The following is a 22170-nucleotide window of genomic DNA, read 5'->3' as shown; positions in this document are numbered from 1 at the left end:
CCATTTGTTTACTTAGGGGTTGGGGAGAAATTCATGTTTTTATAAGTAATCACTTCTCTACTGGCAGTTCTGTCATTCATTCAGGATGAAAAATCACATGAATGATAAATGTAAGTATTGTTACATAGAAGGGCATGGTGCCTCTTAAAGTTATGCAATCCTGTGATAGTATCAGGCCTGGAGACTGGTGCATGGCCCCTTGTCCTCAAAGAACTCACAGTTGAATGGGCAAAACAACATCTAGAGACTGTACAGGTGTTGAGGAGTATTGTAAACTGAATAATACATTTCCATCTGCTGCTGAGAACGTGGCAAGAATGTGTAGCTGTGGCTAAGGAGATTCCTAAAGAGTGCCAGGAAAGGCATTATCAAGAAGATGGGTCTTGATCTGAGCTTTTCGTGGTCAATAGGATGTTCCTAGGTAGAGATGGGGAGACTGGGATGATGGCATGAAGCATAGCCATCTGGATTGGCTGAAGATTATCAAGCATGTTGTTGTCAAGTACATCAACTTCTGAATGGCCTTGAATGCCGGGACATGGAGTTAAGGTAGTCTTTGGTTTAAAAAAAAAAAAAAAAAAAGTGAATCCTTGAAGGTTTTTTTTTTTTTTTTTTTTTTTTAAGTGTCATTTTTTTATTTCTTTTTTTTTTTTTCTTTTATTGTAATTATTATTATTATTATTATTCTCAAAAGAAGACATTTATGCAGCCAAAAGACACATGAAAAAATGCTCACCATCACTGGCCATCAGAGAAATGCAAATCAAAACCACAATGAGATACCATCTCACACCAGTTAGAATGGCGATCATTAAAAAGTCAGGAAACAACAGGTGCTGGAGAGGATGTGGAGAAATAGGAACACTTTTACACTGTTGGTGGGACTGTAAACTAGTTCAACCCTTGTGGAAGTCAGTGTGGCGATTCCTCAGGGATCTAGAACTAGAAATTCCATTCGACCCAGCCATCCCATTACTGGGTATATACCCAAAGGACTATAAATCATGCTGCTATAAAGACACATGCACACGTATGTTTATTGCGGCATTATTCACAATAGCAAAGACTTGGAACCTTGAAGGTTTTTTAAGCAGGAGGGTGACCTAGTCAATTTCCCTTTCCTATGATATGCTGGGAGAAATCTTTGGTGAAAAAAACAGAGGCCAACACAGAAAACTCTCCCATAGTTTGTTTCTAAAATCTCAGGACCTGGTGACTGATACAAGGAATTAGGATGATAGCTTACTCAGAAAGGAATAGCTGGTAGGATTTGTTGGATAAAGAAGGGAAACGGGTTGTAAAGTGGATGCAATGTGAATGCAGGCATAAAATGAGTGGACACTTGGATGTTGATGTTAAAAGTGGCCTATGAGATTTACATGCTAGAAGAAACTTGTATAAGGAAAATCTGGAAAATTTAAGATTCCGTTCCAATTAAACTGTTTAAATATAAAAGCACTAAATAGGGATTTCATAATAGCATAATGTGCCAATTTTTTAAAAAAGATCTTCTCAGAACTTTTTGTCTTGTATCTGTGAATTATTTTCAGGTGACTATTTTTAAATGTTTAGAATGGATACTAAACATTTTTTAACTGCCAGAGTTAGAAAACATTTAACTTATAATAATTTTTTACTATAAAGCTTTAGAGCAAAAAAAATCCCAGAGCAGGAAGGCACCTCAAGGATCATCTGATCCAGCCCCTCATTTTACAGATGATAAAAGTAAGGCCCAGAGACAGTAAATGACTCAAGGTCACAAAGCAAAGAGCAGCCTCAATGGACACCAAATCCATACTTGTTGAATAATAAGCAAGTCAGGGAACAAATGAAGAACTCAGTTGCTTCTTCTCCTGCAATTTAACTTGATAGGGTTTCGAAGCATTCTTCCCAAATAGACAGCTCCGGGATAGGAGAGAGCATTTATTATCATGGTTACTCATTATAGAAACTTAGCTCTGACCACATTGACAATACACAGGTGATTCTGTGGTTCACTCACCTGGACATTGAAATTACTTATTATGTTCGTTATTTAAACGTCAGATGTTTTCCTCATCCTCTAGCTCCCCTCACTGACGTGTGTGTTTGCCACCTCGATTTCCTCTCACTGGCCTGTCCGCCATGAAGGGCCCAGACTTGTGGGCTTTTTTCTTTTGCCCCTTTTCTTTCTGTTCTTCCCACTTTCTCTCTGAAGCAACCACAAATCTCTCTTTTTAGTATTCGTAATTTAGCAACCATCTTTCCTTGTTGAGCCTGTGCTGAGTCTCACTTGCAATCCAAGGATTCATCCACTTATTTCTTCTAAAAATGCATCTTGCTTTTCCTAATAGGAATTGTGGTTACTCTATTTTTGTTCATGTTTATTATTTTAAAAGAAGTTGTGGTAATAATGTTATAAAATTTCCTTACAATATTGTGATGCAGCTTCAACATGAACAAATATTTCCAAACCCTGAGGATTAACTTAGTAATACAACAAAATTCTGGTTCACACACTAAATTAGACCCTTTGACATGGTGGTATTGAAATTTGAACTGTGTATTCAATTTCCTTAGCATGTTCATTTTTGAAAGTTGATTCCAGATCTTCCATTCCTCCTCTCCCCCTTTCTGTCTGCATTTACAGCTAGCCCCAGACAAAACTGGGAAGAAACAGGGTTTGTTTTCAACATCTGCACCAAAATCTCATAAATCACTACTTAAAAACTTACTCATGTAAGTGAATACCACCTCTACCCCAATAACTATGGATAAATTAAAATAAAAATTTTTAAAAAATCTTCTGCCAGTCCTTCCTGAGCCCTGCTTCCCAGATTTCTCAATTCTTTCCTGGGGTGTATCTCTGCCCTTCTCTGTATTAACCTCCACAGTCTTTAATCCTGCCCTCTCTTGCACCAGTGCTCTGGGCCTTTCCTGGAACATGCTTTACCTCTTCCCTTTGTCCCTCAAGCCCTTCGTTCTTTGTTACTGTAATTCTCACTTGATATGTTATCCCTCCTGGGACTTTTTTTTTATTTTATTTTAACAGGCACTGTCTGGAAACGGTGCCCAAAGTGGTAGTGACAGAGATTTGAGGGTACTGTGGCAGGCCAGTGAAAAAAACTGGCCCTTTGGCATTCTTCAGACCATCTCATTCGTTTGTTCGTTCATTCGTTCATACTGTTTGATTGGGATAAATTCATTCAGTCAACCAGCTTTACTGATGTTTACTGTATACTAGATCCTCTCCTAAGTCCTGGGGATAGGATGGGGGAACAAAAATATTAAACATTATTGCCTTCTAGGAGTTTTTTATCTAAATGGGGAAGTTAAAATTATACCCAAATATTTAACACAATTGCAACAGAAGACACCATAAGATAAATACTTAGGAGTGACATACATATGAATGATATCCTTCATTATGATCCCCTGGGGAGCTTTCTAGAAATAGAAATTCATGGGACCCACCTTCTGAAAGAGGCAGAATGTGGCTAAGTAGAAAAGGGCATTTTTTAGTTTGGAGAAGAACTAGTAAACTAGTACATAGGCAGGCTTGTGTAGGAACAGGTCAGGGTGAACCCGCCAGGCTCACCTGGAGGTGGGGAGGAGAAGTGAGGCTGAATTGAAAATAGACCGTCAGATATTCTCATTTCCAGTACTCCCGATTTCAGTGTTCTTTTGGAAATCATTTACGGAGTGTGCCTGTTAATCATGTTCAATTGTCCTTCCCTCTGCTCACGTGGGTATGCAGGTGAGCAGCCAGAAGCCGCATGGTATCTTCACCTGGTAAAGCTCCTGATCTCTCTATCACACAGGCAGAGGACAAGGCTTTCATAGCCTGGCTCACTTTAAAACTTTAAAACTTTTTAAAACAGTTTTTATCTTCCATTTTGTCCCTGGGGGTACCTGGCACATTATTGAATGCATGAGCTTATTCATTCCTATTCCTGCTGAACCTGCTCATCCCAAATGTAACTGTTCATGTCACTGCTTTTTTATGTTGTGCATCAGATTACAGCACTCAATCAGATCACCAGCTTGTGATTATGTATCATTTTTCATTTGTTTTTAAAACGTTCAAGACACTTTGCAGATATCTAGTAGTCTTGTCCTAAGACAGTGGGTATTACCTTACATGTGAATTTTGTTCTATATTTTCAGGGTTGTTTTAAATTGAATTAGATTCTCAGGAAAAAAAACTCTTGTAGGATAGGCAGCATAATAGGGCTTACTGACACTGTTTTTGAGGATGAATCTGGGGCTTAGAAACTCAGTTGCTGTCCCAGTGTCCCATATCTAGTTAGCGTTCTTCTTCTGACTTGTAAGTTCCAAAACATGCACCCGTCACCCAGTATCATTGAGTGTTCATCCTGGGCAGCAAGGTTCATACTTAAATTCCTGTTCAAACCTTTTGTATTTTATATTCTTAGATGAGCAGAGACTGCCTTTCTCTGCATGCCGTTGTATATCATTGTGATGATCAATTTATATACTCTGGCTAGAAATTCCCTGATTTCAGATTGCAAGGAAATTGGGATAGGCTATTTTTCATAAGAGAACTCTGCCCTTCCATTTATGATTATCTGGCATCTATGTCTGAAACCATTTCTTTAGGTGAGCATACCAAATTAAGTTGCATCTGACTAAGGTTTAAGAAATTTAAGTGATTTTTCGCTTTTAGAAATATTTATGTTTTAGTGTTATCTTTTAGAAAGTATAGAAATTGGCTTGTATGCAACATTGTCGCTCTGCTGAAGTGAGCTGCAAGAGAACAGTAGTGGAACTATCCTTGTCTCTGGATCTCTAGCTTCTGTGCTTCTGCCTTTCTGCCTCAAACCACAAATACAGATATCGTAGCTACATTTTCTGTTTCTTCTTTTTTACTTTTTTTTTTTTCTTTGACACAGGGTCTCACTCTGTTGCCCAGGCTGGAGTGCAGTGGCACAATCTCGGCTCACTGCAATTTCCACTTCCCAGGCTCAGGTGATCCTCCCACTTCAGCCTCCCAAGTAGCTGGGACTACAGGCACTCACCACCACGCCCAGCTAATTTTTATATTTTTTGTAGAGATGAAATTTCACTATGTGGCCCAAGTCTCAAACTCCTGGGCTCAAGTGATCCACTCACCTTGGCCTCCCAAATTCCTGCGATTACAGGCATCAGCCACTGCGCCTGGCCAACTATATTTTCATATCCCCACAGAACCATTATAGAGTGGGCTTTAAGCCCTATATTGAACATGCATTTTTTTTACTCATTTTCTTACTTTTTTAGTCTTGTTATATTTACAGAAGTGTTTCTCTCTTTGCCTTTTCATAATGTCCAAATAAGCTCCTTGACAGTCAAAACCCCAGTGCTGCTTTTGGCTGTTTGTGCTGTAAAAACAGGAAATTAATACATCAGGTAAATTTCACACTCCTCCTTCCAGAGCAGATTGATGGAAATTGAATTTCACATTAAGCAGACACAGCAATGTACATCTTCTATCCTGTAGAAATTTATGATTTTTACTCACTTGAATAAAGTGTTACAGGGTTTTTTTGTTCCCTGTTTATACACTGATTTTTGGAGCTTTGTTCTTACCTGTGTTGCTATCTGATTTATTGTTATTTCTTCTAAAATTTTTATTTCAAGATTATTCAGTCTCAAATATTTGTTTTCATAAAAGTAAAACATACATAAATGTTTATTACCACTTATACTTTTATAACAAAAACCATCAGTAAGTGAATTTCTAAGTATTTATTGAGTACCTATCAATGCTTTAGAAGGAAACAATTAAATATAATGAAATATGCTGTTAGCAGGGTTGCTTATTTTTAAAAGAAATATAGAATAGATTAGAAATATCAGAGTATATCTCTTGTGGTAAGTGTAAATATTATTTGGTGAAACTTTTACACACACACACACACACACATTGAGTCACAATGTGACATTTTTTTCTTACTGTAGGTTGCAGTCAAAAAAAGGTTTAAAAGTCGTATAAACATTTAAGAACTGTAGAAATGGTCTCCTGACTCACTGAGTTAAGAACTTTATGATTTGCTTGATATGACCCCAAAGAGTCCATGAGGAGAGTTAAGCATTATTTATGTTTAACAGAAATGGATATGCAAACAGTATGATGGAGAACTTATATGAGTCACCTTTCCAAGATACAATCCAGTGTGTGTCTAAACAGTATTATATTTTGAACCTCAAAGCTGATCCCTGATACCACATAATAAGTTCCACACTCACAGCTAAGTTCTTCAGGATAATAACCATTCACTTATAGATAGATCTCAGACCTCTATGTTTGAATTCTCAACTGACTGCCACCAAATCTCCTAATGGAGATTCCCATTGGGAAGAAAATGTGGCTGGCAGTAACACCACATCCCAACCTCCCCTCAGTCATATTCCCTAACATTTATAAAGTTTCCAGGAATCAAAGTGAGCTCTTCCTTAGGAAGGTGTAGAAAATAAATGAGTTCCATGAGACCAGGGGCCTTGCCTTTGCCCTTCACACATCTCGTGCTTAGCAAGTACCTTCTTGGGGCAGACATGCATTCAGTTCAAGGGTTTGGTAAATGAGTCCTTCTCTTTAGCAGTCCTTTCCCTGACCAGTTCTTCTTTCACAAGATCAACCCTCAGAGTTTTACTTTGCTTTTTGTAAGGCTTTTACTTAAATTATTGACAATTTAACTTGTTAAGTGTTTTAATTTTGTTGCTTTCTCTTTCTCCTAAACCTGTCTTTTTAAAATTTTTGTGCATAGCTGAACCTCTGTCTCCCTCATGCATTCATCTTTTTAAAGTCATTACTTATGTACCTCTTCTTTTTGCTCTTTCCCCTCCAAAAGCTTTCAGAAACTATGGTAATCAAAAAAATGTAACATGCCCTTGTGACATGAGAGAACAGAACAGTTCCTCTTTCTTCTTGAAGGTAATCTGTTGAAGTGCTGACACCTTCTATGAGGAGATCCTTTGCACTGGGGAATTTATAAAGCAATTTCATTTAGCTTAATATGAAATGTTAAGCGAGAGCTAAGATGGAGCATTTCTAGAACCCTTTTGGACTTATGTTTCATTTATATTATCAATTAACAAACTGTAAATGGCTTCTTTATTTTAATGGAAGTGCTTTGTTGCTTAGAAAACAACAACTGGCCACTGAGTATAACCGGAAACAAGTTCTCCGACACTGCTTTACAGAATGGCAGCATTGGCATGGCACCGAGCTCCTGAAGAGAGAGCTGGCTCTCACAAAAGAGGAAACTAGGAAGAAGATGGATGCACTGCTGCAGGCAGCATCACTGGGGAAACTCAGTGCCAATGGGTCATCAGGCTTCAGTCTACCCGAGGAGGCAACAGCCGTGGTGGGTCCACCAGTAAAAAATGGACAGGTACGTTGTTTTTCCTGCTTAGTAAACACTTGCATTTGAGGTTTGTGCTTTTATAGCTGGTATGTCAGTCATTGTCAGATTGCCTTGTCTAGGCTATCAAAAGATTAGAGCTGCCTCAATGCACTACCTTTCAGGCAGTGTTTATTTCCTTGAATTGAATCTTCTTTTTATAATCATATATAAACTTTGGCATCATTGGAAGTTAGTAGGGATTTAATATCCAAAGGGCATTTAAAACAACTAAGTGAAATATTCATTTAGGAACAGACAGGTAAAGCACTGTCTATAACTCTTGAACTCCTCTTTTTGATCATCAGACATTTCCTTTCTAAATGAGTTTGTAACTTACAAGAGGGGAAATTTAAAATTTTTCTTTTTCTAATAAGAAAAGTCATATGTACTAATTGTAGCAATTTGATAGAAAATCACAGAGAAAAAAATCCTATAATTCTGTCATCTGTAGATAATCACTAATAACATGTTAAAGTATAGCCATCTAGTCTTTAAGCATATGCAAATTTATCTCTTAATATTTTATTTAGCTTTTAAATTTTCTTTAGTCAGGCCATTGAGGAACTCTAGTCTGCCAAAATTCAGGAAAAGGAAGGCCATGTTTTTTTCTTCTTAATACTTATACTTACTGCTTTTCTAAAAAAAAAAAATTGTGTTTTCACAATATAACATGAGCATTTTCTGTCATTACATACACTTCTGCAATAGTAGTTCTCAACTGAGAGTATACCTCAGAATTGCATCTACTAAAACAGAATTTTTGGGTGTGGGGCAGCTCTTTTTAAGTTCCGCAAGTGGACGTAATATATATCCCCTGTCTAAGGACTAGTGTTCTGTGCCACCATTTTGTAATGGCTACATGATATTCTGTAATGAACCATAAGCTGGAATTTGTTTAGCTCCTCTATTACTGGAATTTCATTTGTTTCCAGTTTGCCGCCATTGTGAACAATGCTTCAGTGAACATCCTAGTAGCTAAATCTGCACATATCCATAATGCTTTACTTAGGATAATACCTAAAAATGGAATGCATGTTCTATTTTCATCTTATTATTGCTTCAACATTTGTATTTCTTTGATTACTAGTAAGGTTAAACATTTTTATATTGAATATACACTTGTGCACCACATAGCAATGTTTTGGCAAATGACTGACCACATACACAGTGGTGGTCCCATAAGATTTTAATGGAGCCGAAAAGTTCCTCTTGCTTAGTGATTTCTTGATGATCTTGACCCTGTATAGTCCTAGGCTAATATGTGTGTTTGTATCTTAGTTTTTAACAAAAATGTGTTTTAAAATTTTTTTAAAAAACAACCTCTTTAAAAACAGAAAAAAAAAGCTTATGGAATAAGTATATAAAGAAGGAAAATATTTTTGTACAGCTGTGCAATGTTTGTGTTTTAAGCTGTTACTTTATAAAAGAGTCAAAAAGTAATTTAAAAGTTTATAAAATAGAAAGTTACAGTAAGCTAGGGTTAATTAATCACTGAAGAAAAAAATTCTAATAAATTTAGTGTAGCCTAAGTATACAATGTCTATGAAGTCTGCACCAGTGTATAATAATGTCGTAGGCCTTCACATTCATTCATCCAGAGTAACTTCCAGTCCTGCAAGTGCCATTCATGGTAAGTGCCCCCATACAGGTGTACCATTTTTTATCTTGTATACTGTTTTTACTGTACCTTTTCTATGTTTAGATATGCAAATACTTCCCGTGTGTTACAGTTGTCTACGGTATTCCATACAGTAACATCCTGCCCTGGTTTGTAGACTAGGGGCAATAGGCTATACCATATAGCCTAGATGTGCAGTAGACTATACCATCCTGGTTTGTATAAGTACACGCTACAGTGTTTACACAACAAAATCACCTATTTCTCAGAACAAATCCCCATTATTCAGCAATGCATGACTGTATATATATCTATATATGGATGTAGAAAGATACAGATATATAGTGACTTGTCTCTTCATGCCATTTGTCCATTTTTCTATTTGATATCTTTTTCTTATTTATAAGAGTTCTTTATATTTTAAGACTATTGATGCTTTTATTATTATATATTGCAAACATTTTTTCCATTTTGTCATTTGTCTTTTTGGTTTAGTTATGGTGTTTGGTACTATACACAGTTGTTAAGTTTTTATAAAGTCAATCCTGTCGGCTTCTTTTATCACTGCTCTTGTCATGTTTAGAAAACCTTGTGGAGAAGATCTTCTACCCCCTCACCTCCACCCTCCACATAATGATGTTAAGTACTTAATTCAGACATGTGAAATTAAATTGTGTGCTGGAGGGTCCCCAGCCTTGCTTTTTACCCTGATTATTGCTAGCAAGTAGGCTGGTTTTAATTTAAGCTTATTCTCTCAGAAAGGGGGGATCAGGAAGATGCTTGTTGGGACTTATGTATAACATTTTGGTCCCTTCCCCTAGGCAATGTATCTACCTTTATGGCAGATAAGTTTGTCTCCACTGAGACCCAAGACAGACTTCTATCTTAAGAAAGAGCTGTATGGAACCTTTTACCTTACAAAGTGCCACTGTTCTTAAATGAAAAAAAAAAGTCAGCAGAAAGTATTTTTTACCTGTGCACAACAGAAAAATTACTATATATATATATAGTAATTTATATATAATATATATTTTATATATATAGTAATTTATATATATATAATATATATTTTATATATATAGTAATTTATATATAATATATATTTTATATATATAGTAATTTATATATATATAATATATATTTTATATATATAGTAATTTATATATATAATATATATTTTATATATATAGTAATTTATATATATATAATATATATATATATTTAGACTCAAGGGAACAAAAGCCTCCAAATCTCTGAAATCAAGAACAAAAGACTTGATCAAGAAAGGATAGTATTGTTAAAAATGGAGCAAATGATAATAGAGGGCTACAATAGACCCTGTAGAGACTAAGTAAACTAATCTTTTTCCAGAGTGCACAGCAAAACATGAACAAGTGAAAATATAAAATCTTTAGTTAGATGCTTATTAATTATGCAGTCATAGGAACTCATGTACTAAGAACACACAAACTGTACCTTGAATTTTTCCAAAATTATCAGTTAGCTAATAGGTGATTTTCTCTAATTAAGTCAGACCATTCACTCCTGCTCTATTAAGTACAATCTGTACCACTAAGCTTTTCCTTCATGTTCTTTATTTTCACGTTAAAAAGTTACCATGATCCAAAAGAAACCCTGTTGGTTTACTCAGGGCTTTGACACAGTCTTGCTAGGTTAATAAGGTGTCATTACCACCAAGTTTAAAAGAACCTAAAACATATACACTGCTTAATACTAAATTGCTTAAGCAGGTGTTCTCATGAATAAGTGTTCACTGACATTACTGAAATAAAAGGTTACTTTTAAAAGTGTTTAACATGTCAGAGTTTCCATATATCACATCTTTCATTTCAGTTGAGTCTATGGAAAGCATTTCTATAATCATGAAAAATATTTTTGAGTCCCTAAGGATGGCGTCCTGTTAGAACAAGAAGCTTCTTGTTCTTGTTTGTGAACTAGAGTCTCGCTGTGTTGCCCAGGCTGGAGTGCAGTAGCACGATCTCGGCCCACTGCAACCTCCACTTCCCGGGTTCAAGTGATTCTCCTGCGTCAGCCTCCTGAGTAGCTGGGATTACAGGTGCGTACCACCATGCCTGGCCAACTTTTGTACCTTTAGTAGAGACAGGGTTTCACCATGTTGGCCAGGCTGGTCTCAATCTCCTGACCTCAAGTGATCTGCCCACCTCGGCCTCCCAACGTGCTGGGATTACAGGCGTGAGCCACCACAGCCGGCCACTCTCCCAGTTTTCATGGTGAGCAGCAATGCATGTTTTAAGAGTGGTGGCCTCTGAGGTAGCCAGGCCAGAAGCACAGACCACCTTTACCTGCAATACATGGCAGTTGTGCCATTAAAGAAAACAATACTGACCTCATGAATGTTGGATTTCATCAGCACAGTCCTTTAAATAGTTGAGCTATAACATGTTTCTCTCTCTCAGGAGACTGCTGTGCCTCCTTTGTGGGAAAAGCCTCCCTTGGGAAGCAGTGGTTGTATGCTCAGTCCTCCCCTAGGAAGAACAACAACAGGCAACTTGCAGGGTTCCCTTCAGAATGTCTCTTTGAGTGCACCTGGCAATAAGCAGCACAAGACCCTGGGTGCTGAACCCTCTCAACAGCCTGGCAGCAACGAGACACTCGGAACTACCAGCCAGAAAGCAGAACCGCTTTGCTTGGGTCATTTCCACAACCGCCATGTCTTCCAGCAACAGCTGATTGAGAAGCAAAAGAAGAAACTTCAGGAACAGCAGAAAACAATTCTCGAGCTGAAGAAAAACCAGCAGCTGGCAGAGGCTCAGTGGGCAGCAGAGCATGCCTCAGCAGTCACAGACGCACAGAGCCACCTGCTGTCAAAGCCCAGAGAAAAGGAACCAAGAACCTGCCAGATGCTTGTGAAGTATGTCTCTTCTATCAGAACTCTCTGGACTCATTTTAAGGGGTTTTTCACTTTGGGCTCCTGAGCTTCTTTGCCCTGCTTCTGAGCTCCATGATCTTTCCTTTTCCTTGATTTTGCACTCTCAAAGCAAAGAAGCCTATGTTATGACTAGTATATGACAGGCATAGATAGTCAAGGATGCCTGTAAGGATCCAGTTATACAGTTAGCAATTTGGGTCACGGCTGCCTTTGAGGATCTCTTTTACTATGCCAGTTAAAGTGAAAAATGCTGTCTTGCTCTATTTCTGGGTTTCTAGCTATGTTAAGTGCTGAGAAGCCAAGTCAGACAACATCAGGTCCACATGGAGCAGCCCCTGGACTGGCTTATTTCCTAGCTTAAATCTGTAGTTGTTAGGGATAAAACAAAACATCTTTGAGCCTCAAATAAGAGCCCAAGTTTCTCAAAAGCCATGTAAGATGGTTTCAGATGTGTTTGAGACATACTCATTGCATGTGGTAAATGGTAGGATAAGATGTGGTGACACCTATGGATTTGAAGCATTAGGATGGGAGTCAGAGTACCTGACTCACTGTGTAGACTCATGCCGATCACACAACCTTTCCATACCTCATTACACACATTTATGGAGTGGATATAATATGTAGTTATCTCAGAGAGTAGGGATTCATTAAGGTCTGTAAAAGGCTTTGAGCATCTCAGGTCAAAGGACTTTGAAGGAAATGTTAGTAGTCTAAATTCTTTTCCTTTATTTTTTCCCTAGTTCACCTGTTGCTTCCCCTGGGACTGAAGGCAGAAGTGACTCCCGTAATTCTCTTTCTGGACTCAAAAGAAAACCAAAGCAATTGATGACACTGCATCCCATACTAAAAGGCAGGGCTGTCTTGGTGGTGGCCTTGGTGGTTGTTATCGTCTCTCCTAGAGTAGAATGTGTACACTGGGACTGAATTCTGGCAACTCTTGAGGTTTTGAGACTTGGCAGAACCTGACATCAAAAATCTCAGAACGGTAGACATGTGAGGAGTGGAGTACACCAGAGAGCCCCACTACTTTTTTCCTGCCCCTTTTGCCAACCTTTTTGGCATTCCCAGCCAACACACACACAAAAAAACATAGCTGAAAGGTGTATCATTTTTCTGTAATTTGAGATTTGGATTGTGAAAAAAAAGGGATAACTACACAAATGAGAAAACTCTGAGGAACTGCCAAGGTCAAACACTGATAAAGGTCACCTGTCATCGTACTTTGTTAATGTTCAAATTTGATCAGTTTACAGTAATCCAAGATAAGTTATTATATCATTTTATAATGTTATAACTTGTTGATGGGATTTTAGTAATAAAACCTACAAACCAGATATCTTAATTTGATAACATTTTTGATGCACCTAGAAACACTTATTTATTTATTTGGTACAGGCAGGGTCTTCCTGTGTTGCCCAGGCTGGTCTCAAACTCCTGGCCTCAAGCAGTCCTCCCACCTCAGCCTCCCTAAGTGTTGGGATTATAGACATGAACCACTGCACCTGGCCAGAAACCCTTATTTAAACTAAACTACACGAATAGAAGCATTCTTCAGAACCCACCTAGTGAATCTGCTAATTGTTTTTACTATATGCTTAGTCCTTCACTGTACATATGTTTGCATGTGGTGGTTGGCACTTTGACAATTATATTGTGGTTTGTAAATTTGATTTTTTACCTGTGACAAGATTTGCTGGTTTAACAAGAAATTACAATTGAAAGACACTGTGCCTGCAGTCAATTCCTATTAATGAAGAAATTGGCAGTCTTTGCATTAACTATCTGCCAGGACAGCAATTTATGCTGTCTTTGCCTATCATTAAGCTTGGTCAGGAAATGCCCAGTTAAGTGTGATTATTTTTTTTAAATTATTGTTTGGTCAAGGAGGTAGCTATTTTAGAAGCCCAGTCTACTTTCAAGTAGTCTTTTAATGATTAGATCTGGAAAAGATGGGCAAAGTGCATATTACCAGAGACTCTGCTTCTTAAGGGTCTCTTACTTTAATCCCCTAGTCTATTTCTGCCTTCTTAGAGACAATTTCACTCTCACCATCTGTGGCACTACCATTCTTTTTCAGCAAAGCAGACACTTAATATCTGTAAGAAATAGCCTGGTGAGTTTTTTGTTTATTAATTCTTAAAACTTGGACTTAAATTCTTTTCTCTAAAATATGGCACAAGGAACTGAAAGTAACTATTGGCTGGCTTAAGTGAGCAGAACTTGATACTCCTCCCATCCATGCCCCTCTTCCTATGAAAGCCCCAACTGATTACAGAGTCATATTATCAGACCATCTTGCACATTTGTTTCTTTTGGATCGATATTTAATAGCCTGTCAAGAACAGGAGTCTGACACTCAAATTCATTCAGATGCCAGTTCTCCAAATGCCTGGTACAATTCCATTTCCTGCCCATCTGTATATCCAGGCCTTAAAACTAGATTCAAATATATTCATCGTGACCCCAAACTTTAGTTTGTTTGTTGTTGTTCTTATATGTACAGACATATGTACAGTGACTTAAGAAAAATTAGCAGATTCAATAGGATTTGAGGAATGATTCTACTCTCAAAGTACTTGTTAGATGTAATGAAAGTTTTCTGCATTCATCAAACATATAATCAAATTAGAATTCTGGTTTCTGGGTTTCATATACTAAAAGTCTATCATCAAGGCACATTATAAATCAGTAAACAATTATTTTAATAAAAATGTAAACAAAATAATTAATTTATAAATTGTTCCTCATTGCTGAGGATGGGATAGTAGGTCTTTAACCTGTAGAGTGTATAAGTTCTATTTATCTCTATATATTTTCTGAGATTGTGAACATTCAACTTACAAGAGACCCTAATAATAACACTAAATTTTACTATGAAATGGAGACATTTCTCTTGCAGTGTTCCTCATATTTTTTCAATATAAAAATATTAGAACTCTGTTACTATTTTCTAGGTATGGAAGAGAGAGCAATTCAACGAGCTGAACGTAGGCAGATCTTGGCAGAGAAGAAGAAAAAACAAGAAGAAGAAAAATTGGTAATAGATTCAAAATGCAAACTGAGTCAAAAAAAAAGGATTTGTCTAGGTCTTTCTTAAAAAATGAAACTTCACTTTTTCAGAACTCTTGAGACAACAGAGTTACATCAGCTTTGGAAATAGTTTTTTGGCCTACTGGCCTGAATTCTGTGACAATTTTAGGAAAATAAGGGGGACAGAAACATCAACATCATTAACACAGCAGGAAGAAAATGTTATAAAAGTTGATGAGAGCCAGCAGATTAGAAGATTTACACATAACCAAGATTAGTGTATTATAGGTAGATGTCTGACCTACTGAATTTGCAAAGGGGGATAGTTCTTATTTTCCAAAGTTTTGACCTAGACTATCCGAAGTAAATTTTGTAACTACCAAGAAAAAATAAACAGTTCCAACAATTAGGGGGTTTTCTGGTGAAATGAAAGAAAACCTTTTTCCCCCTAAACTGTTTCTAACTTGGAGTTAGTTTTTCACAGATGACAGTAAGAACTGAAAAGCAATCATTTTTTAATGAAAAATTGGTGATCTTATTTATGATCAGTCTTACCTTCCCAAGTAGAAAAGGATTCTTTTGGAGAAACTTTTAAGGTACATAGCTGATGACAGGTTGGTTGAGTTTTCTACTTTTATCACAAAGTGCAGACTTCTTCCAGAGATAGGATAGCACTTTGGTAGACACTTGACTATCCTAAACATAAAAGATCACATTTCTGTTCAAATTGAGGGTTCTGATTTTTCTGAGTTCTAATCTCAATCAGGCCCAGTTAAAGGCCCAAGAGGAGGAACGTCAGAAAAGGGAGGCAGAAGAAAAGGAGGCACAGCTTGAAAGAAAACGAGAAGAGAAGAGACTGAAGAAAATGGTTAGTATTGTCTGTTTGGTCAGTCCCTGTATCTTGAGGCTTGCTGTGTGTGATACTGTGGCCCTATCCACCTTCTTTAACCCAGAACTTCTGTCTGGAATACTCTTCTCTCCCCCTCACTTCTTTTCTCTATCTTATTTAGGGAAAAGATACTCATTCTTCAGATCTCAGCTAAAACAGAGCTTTGTCCAGATGAGCCTTTCCTGCCCTGGCCACCCTCCTCTCCACTCAGAATTAGGTTGGGTCCCCCTTTGTGGACTCTCATCAAGTATCTTCCCTTCAGAACATTATTGACACTTATCATTGTGCATTTGTTTTATGGCTGTTTTATTCATTTCTACATCCCCAACTAAACTGTAATCTCCGTAAGAGTTAAGGGAACAGTCTGGTGGTGTTCACTATTGTATTGGCACCCAGCAGATATGTGTTTTATGAGTGAATAAATGAATAAACAAATGGAAGAAGAAGTGATAATACACACAGAAATAATAATACACACGGAAGAAATAAGAGAAAAAGCTCTTACTCTAAGGTTATTAAATTCTGCTTGGGAAGATAAGGCCTAAAAATACAAACCTGTCAGAGACATTGTAGTAGAGTATTTGCCATCATGTGCTACATAGACCGAAAGAGATCAAGGGGCCAGACGTGGTGGCTCACACCTGTAATCCCAGCACTTTTGGGAGGCTGAGGTGGGAGTATTGCTTGAGCCCAGGAGTTTGAGACTAGCCTGGGCAAGATGGTAAGACCCTGTCTCGACAAAAAAAAAAATTTTAATCATCTGGGGGCAGTGACACCTGCCTATAATCACCAGCTACTTGGGAGGCTAGGGCAGGAGGAATCCTTGAGCCCAGGAGTTCGAGGCAGCAGTGAGCTGTCATTGTGCCACTGAGCTCCAACCTGGGCAGCAAAGTAAGACCATCTCTAAGAAAAAAAAAGAGAGAGAGAGAGATCAAGAAAGTCATATAAGGTATGTTTCATGAAGAATTTGGAGAAATCAGAGGCATTTTCATGAAAAGGAAATTTGAATGGAGAATTGTATTAGTCAGGATTCTCCAGAAAAAGAGAACCAGTAGGACATAGACAGAGGGAGACTTATTTTGAGAAATTGGCTCACGCAATTATGGAAGCTGAGAAGTCTCATGATCTGCCATCTGCCATCTGGAGACCCAAGAAACCCGTGGTGTAATTCCAGTTCAAGTCTGAAGGCTCAGAATCAGGGGAGTTGATGGCATAAATCTCAGTCAAAGAGCAAGAGAAGACCAATATCCCAGCTCCAGATGGGAGGCAGGAAGCAAAAAGGGGCAAATTCTATATTCCTTCTCCTTTTTGAAAGTTCTGTTCAGGCTCTCAGCAGATTGGATGATGCCCACCAACATTAGTGAGGGCAATCTACTTTACTAAGGCCACCAACTCAAATGCTAATCTTATCGAGAGACATCCTTGAAGACACATCCAAAAATAATGTTTAATCTAGCACCCCATGGTATAGTCAAGTTGACACATAAAATTAGCCATCACAAGTCCACCCCTTGTCAACATGGCCCCCATGCACATCTCCTTAAACCATAGTTAATCTGCAAATAAAGACAACAGCACAATCATAATTCCACCTAACATGATACAACTATCCAGCATACAACTAAAAACATACTAAACCATTCCTCAGAAGAGGAGGTAAAGTCCTTGTGTGATGTTTACTCTTCTCCATGATATCCCATAACTTAAATACTTAAATAACTTAAATATCATAAATGATATAATATTAGCAACTTAAATACTGTGATAGAAAGTTACATTATAAAAGAATAAGAGGAAAGAAAATGCACAAATGTATTCATAGCAGAATAAGGAGAAAATACTCATGACACAGTTTTTTGTTTCTACAACTGGTTACATGGTCGTAACTGGTATTTATAAATACCTTCTTCCACTACCCCTCCATATTCCCCTTGCCTTCAGCAAGCACCTCAGCTGCTTGTTATTCTCTACCCAACAGGTGACCCAAACCTTCACTCCTAAAGTCACAGCAACATTCATAGTCCTGCCTGGATTAGGTTGTAGTTTTCCATTTACTCTAATTACAGGACAATGTTAATACTAAGAGACACCCTAACAAATCTCCTGTATTCCAAATGTATTCTTCCTTACCTTCATGTAGAGTAGTAGTTGAGTTTCCCCTTGGCAGGAAGGATCAGTCACCCCAAGCTAGCCCCGTAACTCCCTTCTTTGCCTGTTGATTCAGTGGCACGAGGAGCCCAAAGTGGCCAGGTAGCAGTCAACTTGCAGTTAAGTGGAATCATTATGTCTCTTGGTGAAAGCATTTTTCCCTCTGGAACTAAGACCTCTAGGCTAGTAAAGCATAAAGTCATGGGAACAGGAAGCCAAAATTTTGCTAGTGGTATTACTAGGGGTAATAGTGTACCATTCTCATTTCCATCCCTTCATTCCTGGGCCCTTGAATCCTGGCTATCAGAGAAACCATGCCATGTATTGGATACTGATTAAGAGCATGTACGGACTTCTGAAGAACCTTCCCCAGCCCTGCAAGGTATTGCCACCTAGCTGGTGCTATAACTAAGTCTTCAAAGGGCTATTCCATTGTTCGATCAATCCACCTGGTTCTGGATGGTAGGGAACATAGTAAGGCCAGTGAATTCCATGAGCATGGGCCCATTGCTATACTTCTTTGCTGTGAAGTGAGTTCTTTGGTCAGAAGCAATGGTGTGTGGAATACTATGACGGTAGATAAGGTGAATCTGTAAGTCCACAGATGGTAGTTTTAGTAGAATCATTGCATGCAGGGAAAGCAAATCCATATCTAGATAGAGTGTCTGTTCCAGTAAGAACAAAATATTACCCCTTCCTTAATGGAAGCAGCTCACTGTAATTAACGTGCCACCGGGTAGCTTCCTGATCACCCTGGGGAATGGTGCCACATCAGGGACTCATTGTTAGTCTCTGCTGCTGGCAGATTGGGTACTCGGCAGTGCGTTTAGCCAGGTCAGCTGGTGAGTGGAAGTCCATGTTGCTGAGCCCATGTATAACCTCTACTTCTGCCACCATGGCCATTTTGTTTATGAGCCCACTGGGCGATCTCAGGGGGTCAGGATCATCAGTATCACAGTCTTCCACCTCCACAGTTTGTTCCACTGAAAGGTCTTCAAGGACAATAACACTGGTGGAGCTGTCATCTCCTATGATAGCGATGCTTTCTTCTTGAATACCTCTTGAAGGACCTGCCTGAGGCTGTTTTATGGTTAACTTTTTTTTTTTTTTTTTTTTTTTGAGGCAGAGTTTCACTCTTGTTGCCCAGGCTGGAGTGCAATGGTGCGATCTCGGCTCACTGCAACCTCTGCCTCCCGGGTTCAAGTGATTCTCCTTCCTCAGCCTCCCGAGTAGCTGAGATTACAGTCATGCACCACCACGCCTGGCTAATTTTTGTATTTTTAGTAGAGACAGGGTTTCTTTATGTGGGTCAGGCTGGTCTCGAACTCCCGACCTCAGGTGATCCACCTGCCTCAGCCTCCCAAAGTGCTGGGATTATAGGCATGAGCCACTGCGCCCAGCCAACTTTTTTTTTTAATAAGGAGTACAATAAAAAATAATGATAAAAAGTATAGTGTCATTCTCAAGTATTATGTACTTCACATAATTGTATATGCTATACTTTTATATGACTGGCAGCACAGTAAGTTTGTTTATACTAGCTTTACCACAACTGCTTGAGTAATATGTGGTACTATGAATTAGAACAGCCACAGTATCACTGGGCAATAGGAATTTTTCAGCTCCATTATAACCTTATAGGGCCACCTTGGTACATTCGGTCTTTCATTGACCCAAACATCATTATGTAGCATATGACTGTATATTTATTTTATACTTTGGGTTATTAAAAATACTATGTTATTTATTTTGTTGCTCAAATTGTTTCAGCTTTGGCCACTGGGAGCTCTTTAAGGTTGGCTCCTATTGTCCCTTTAACATGCCCCCATTATTTTGTGTTCTTTGGGCACTTTACTTTCTGATGCTATTCATCTTTTATTTTTTCGTTTCCCTGCCCTCATGAATAAGCCATTTCTCTGAGGGTTCTTAGTTATAAATGGTATTTGGAAAGCAAGATCTAAGTACTGAGGGTCTAATTGCTACTGGGGTATCACTAATTCTAGGACCTTGGCAGTTGGGGTAGGTAATATATGTATGCTATGCTATGTATACACACCTATCTGTAATCATTCTGTATCTATCCATCTGTGTGTGTATATGTACATATATGTATGTGTAACTCTACCTAAATATGAGTTCATACTGATGTTTCTGGCTCTAATCCAGCACTAGAGGGTTTATCTTATGCTTCCCTTCTTGCTTATTTGTAAATGCCCTCTGACAGCATGAAACCTGGCTCCCACAATTCATCTATTTACTTATTTGTTCAACCCCAGGATAGATGTAAAGCAGTTTCAGAACTGATTACCCAAACCCCAATGAGAAAAAAATTACTAAATACAGTACAGTGTTTATGTACAGTTCCATTTATCTTTAACCTTATGGTTTCCAATTAAAATCCGGGATACATGTGCAGAACATGCAGGTTTGTTACATAGGTATACATGTGCCATGGTGGTTTGCTGCACCTATCAACCCATCATCTAGGTTTTAAGCTCGGCATGCATTAAGTATTTGTCCTAATGCTCTCCCTCCCCTTGCCCCCCACCCCCCAACAGGCCCCAGTGTGTGATGGTCCCCTCCCTGTGTCCATGTGTTCTCATTGTTCAGCTCCCACTTATGAGTGAGAACATGCAGTTTTTGGTTTTCTGTTCCTGCATTAGTTTGCTGAGAATGATGGCTTCCAGCTTCATCCATGTCCCTGCAAAGGACATATTCTCATTCTTTCTTACGACTGCATAGCATTCCATGGTGTATATGTACCACATTTTCTTTATCCAGTCTATCATTGACGGGTATTTGTGTTGGTTCCAAGTCTTTGCTATTGTAAATAGTGCTGCAGTAAATATACATGCGCATGAGTCTTTAGCTGGAGGCATCATCCTACCTGACTTCAAACTATACTACAAGGCTACAGTAACCAAAACAGCATGGTACTGGTACTAAAACAGACATGTAGACCAATGGAACAGAACAGAGACCTCAGAAGTAACACCACACATCTACAACCATCTGATCTTTAACAAACCTGATAAAAACAAGCAATGGGGGAAGGATTCCTTATTTAATAAATGGTGCTTGGAAAACTGGCTAGCCTATGCAGAAAACTGAAACTGGACCCCTTCCTTACACCTTATACAAAAATTAACTCAAGGTGGATTAAAGATTTAAATGTAAAACCCAAAACCATAGAAACCCTAGAAGAAAATTTAGGCAATACCATTCAGGACACAGGCATGGGCAAAGACACCAAAAGCAATTGCAACAAAAGCCAAAATTGACAAATGGGATCTAATTAAACTAAAGAGCTTCTGCACAGCAAAAGAAACTATCATAAAAGTGAATAGGAACCTACAGAAAGGGAGAAAATTTTTGCAATCTATCCATCTGACAAAGGTCTAATATCCAGAATCTATAAAGAACTTAAATGTACAAGAAAAAAACAGTCCCATCAAAAAGTGGGCAAAGGATATGAACAGAAACTTCTCAAAATAAGACATTTATGCAGCCAAAAAACATATGAAAAAAAGCTCATCATCACTGATTATTAGAGAAATGCAAATCAAAACCACAATGAGATTCCATCTCACGCTAGTCAGAATAGCGATTAGTAAAAAGTCAAGAAACAACAGATGCTGGTGAGGCTGTGGAGAAATAGGAACACTTTTACACTGATGGTGGAAATGTAAACTAGTTCAACCATTGTGGAAGACAGTGTGGCGATTCCTCAAGGATCTAGAACCAGAAATACCATTTGACCCAGCAGTCCCATTACTAGGTATATACCCAAAGGATTATAAATCATGCTACTATAAAGACATATGCACACGTATGTTTATTGTAGCATTATTCACAATAGCAAAGACTTTGGAATATACCCAAAGGAATACAAATTATTCTACTAAAATAAGTTTTAAGTTACTTAGGTCAGCTCCTATTTTTCCCTAGGTCAGCACCTATTTTCCCCAGCTCCTGGAGTACAGCTCCTGGAGTCAGATTCATTTGTCACAGGGTACATTCCATCCTGGAATCCCTGACATTCTGGTTGATTTTGTTGTTTTTCTACTTTAAAGTTCACTCTTGGTAATGTACAGTGCTATGGCTTTTAACAAATGCAGAGTATTATAAAAAGCAGTTCCTTCATGTTACAACTTCCTCTGTATACCCCTCATTTTTTAATTTTTAT

General features: G+C 38.2%; 1 protein-coding gene across 4 annotated transcripts in view; it reads left to right on the top strand.

Annotated features, from left to right (window-relative positions):
- Window positions 1-22170, top strand: part of CCDC191 (coiled-coil domain containing 191) — a 92129-nt gene that overhangs the window by 38905 nt on the left and 31054 nt on the right. For 2 of the 4 annotated variants that reach the window (XR_010125680.1, XM_054483018.2), the window contains exons 9-13: window positions 7124-7373; window positions 11442-11896; window positions 12658-12767; window positions 14872-14954; window positions 15714-15815. Coding sequence is in view for 3 of the 4 variants with exons in the window: in XM_054483018.2 (XP_054338993.1) it covers window positions 7124-7373; window positions 11442-11896; window positions 12658-12767; window positions 14872-14954; window positions 15714-15815 (1000 nt within the window). In the remaining variant the exon portion in view is untranslated. The remainder of the gene's footprint in view (window positions 1-7123; window positions 7374-11441; window positions 11897-12657; window positions 12768-14871; window positions 14955-15713; window positions 15816-22170) is intronic. The other 2 variants (XM_063661650.1, XM_063661649.1) reach the window with 2 other exon arrangements.

This window comes from Pongo pygmaeus, chromosome 2 (genome assembly GCF_028885625.2).
Source record: "Pongo pygmaeus isolate AG05252 chromosome 2, NHGRI_mPonPyg2-v2.0_pri, whole genome shotgun sequence".
Classification (NCBI taxonomy): Eukaryota; Metazoa; Chordata; class Mammalia; order Primates; family Hominidae; genus Pongo; species Pongo pygmaeus.
This window is presented reverse-complemented; position numbering and strand designations above follow the sequence as displayed.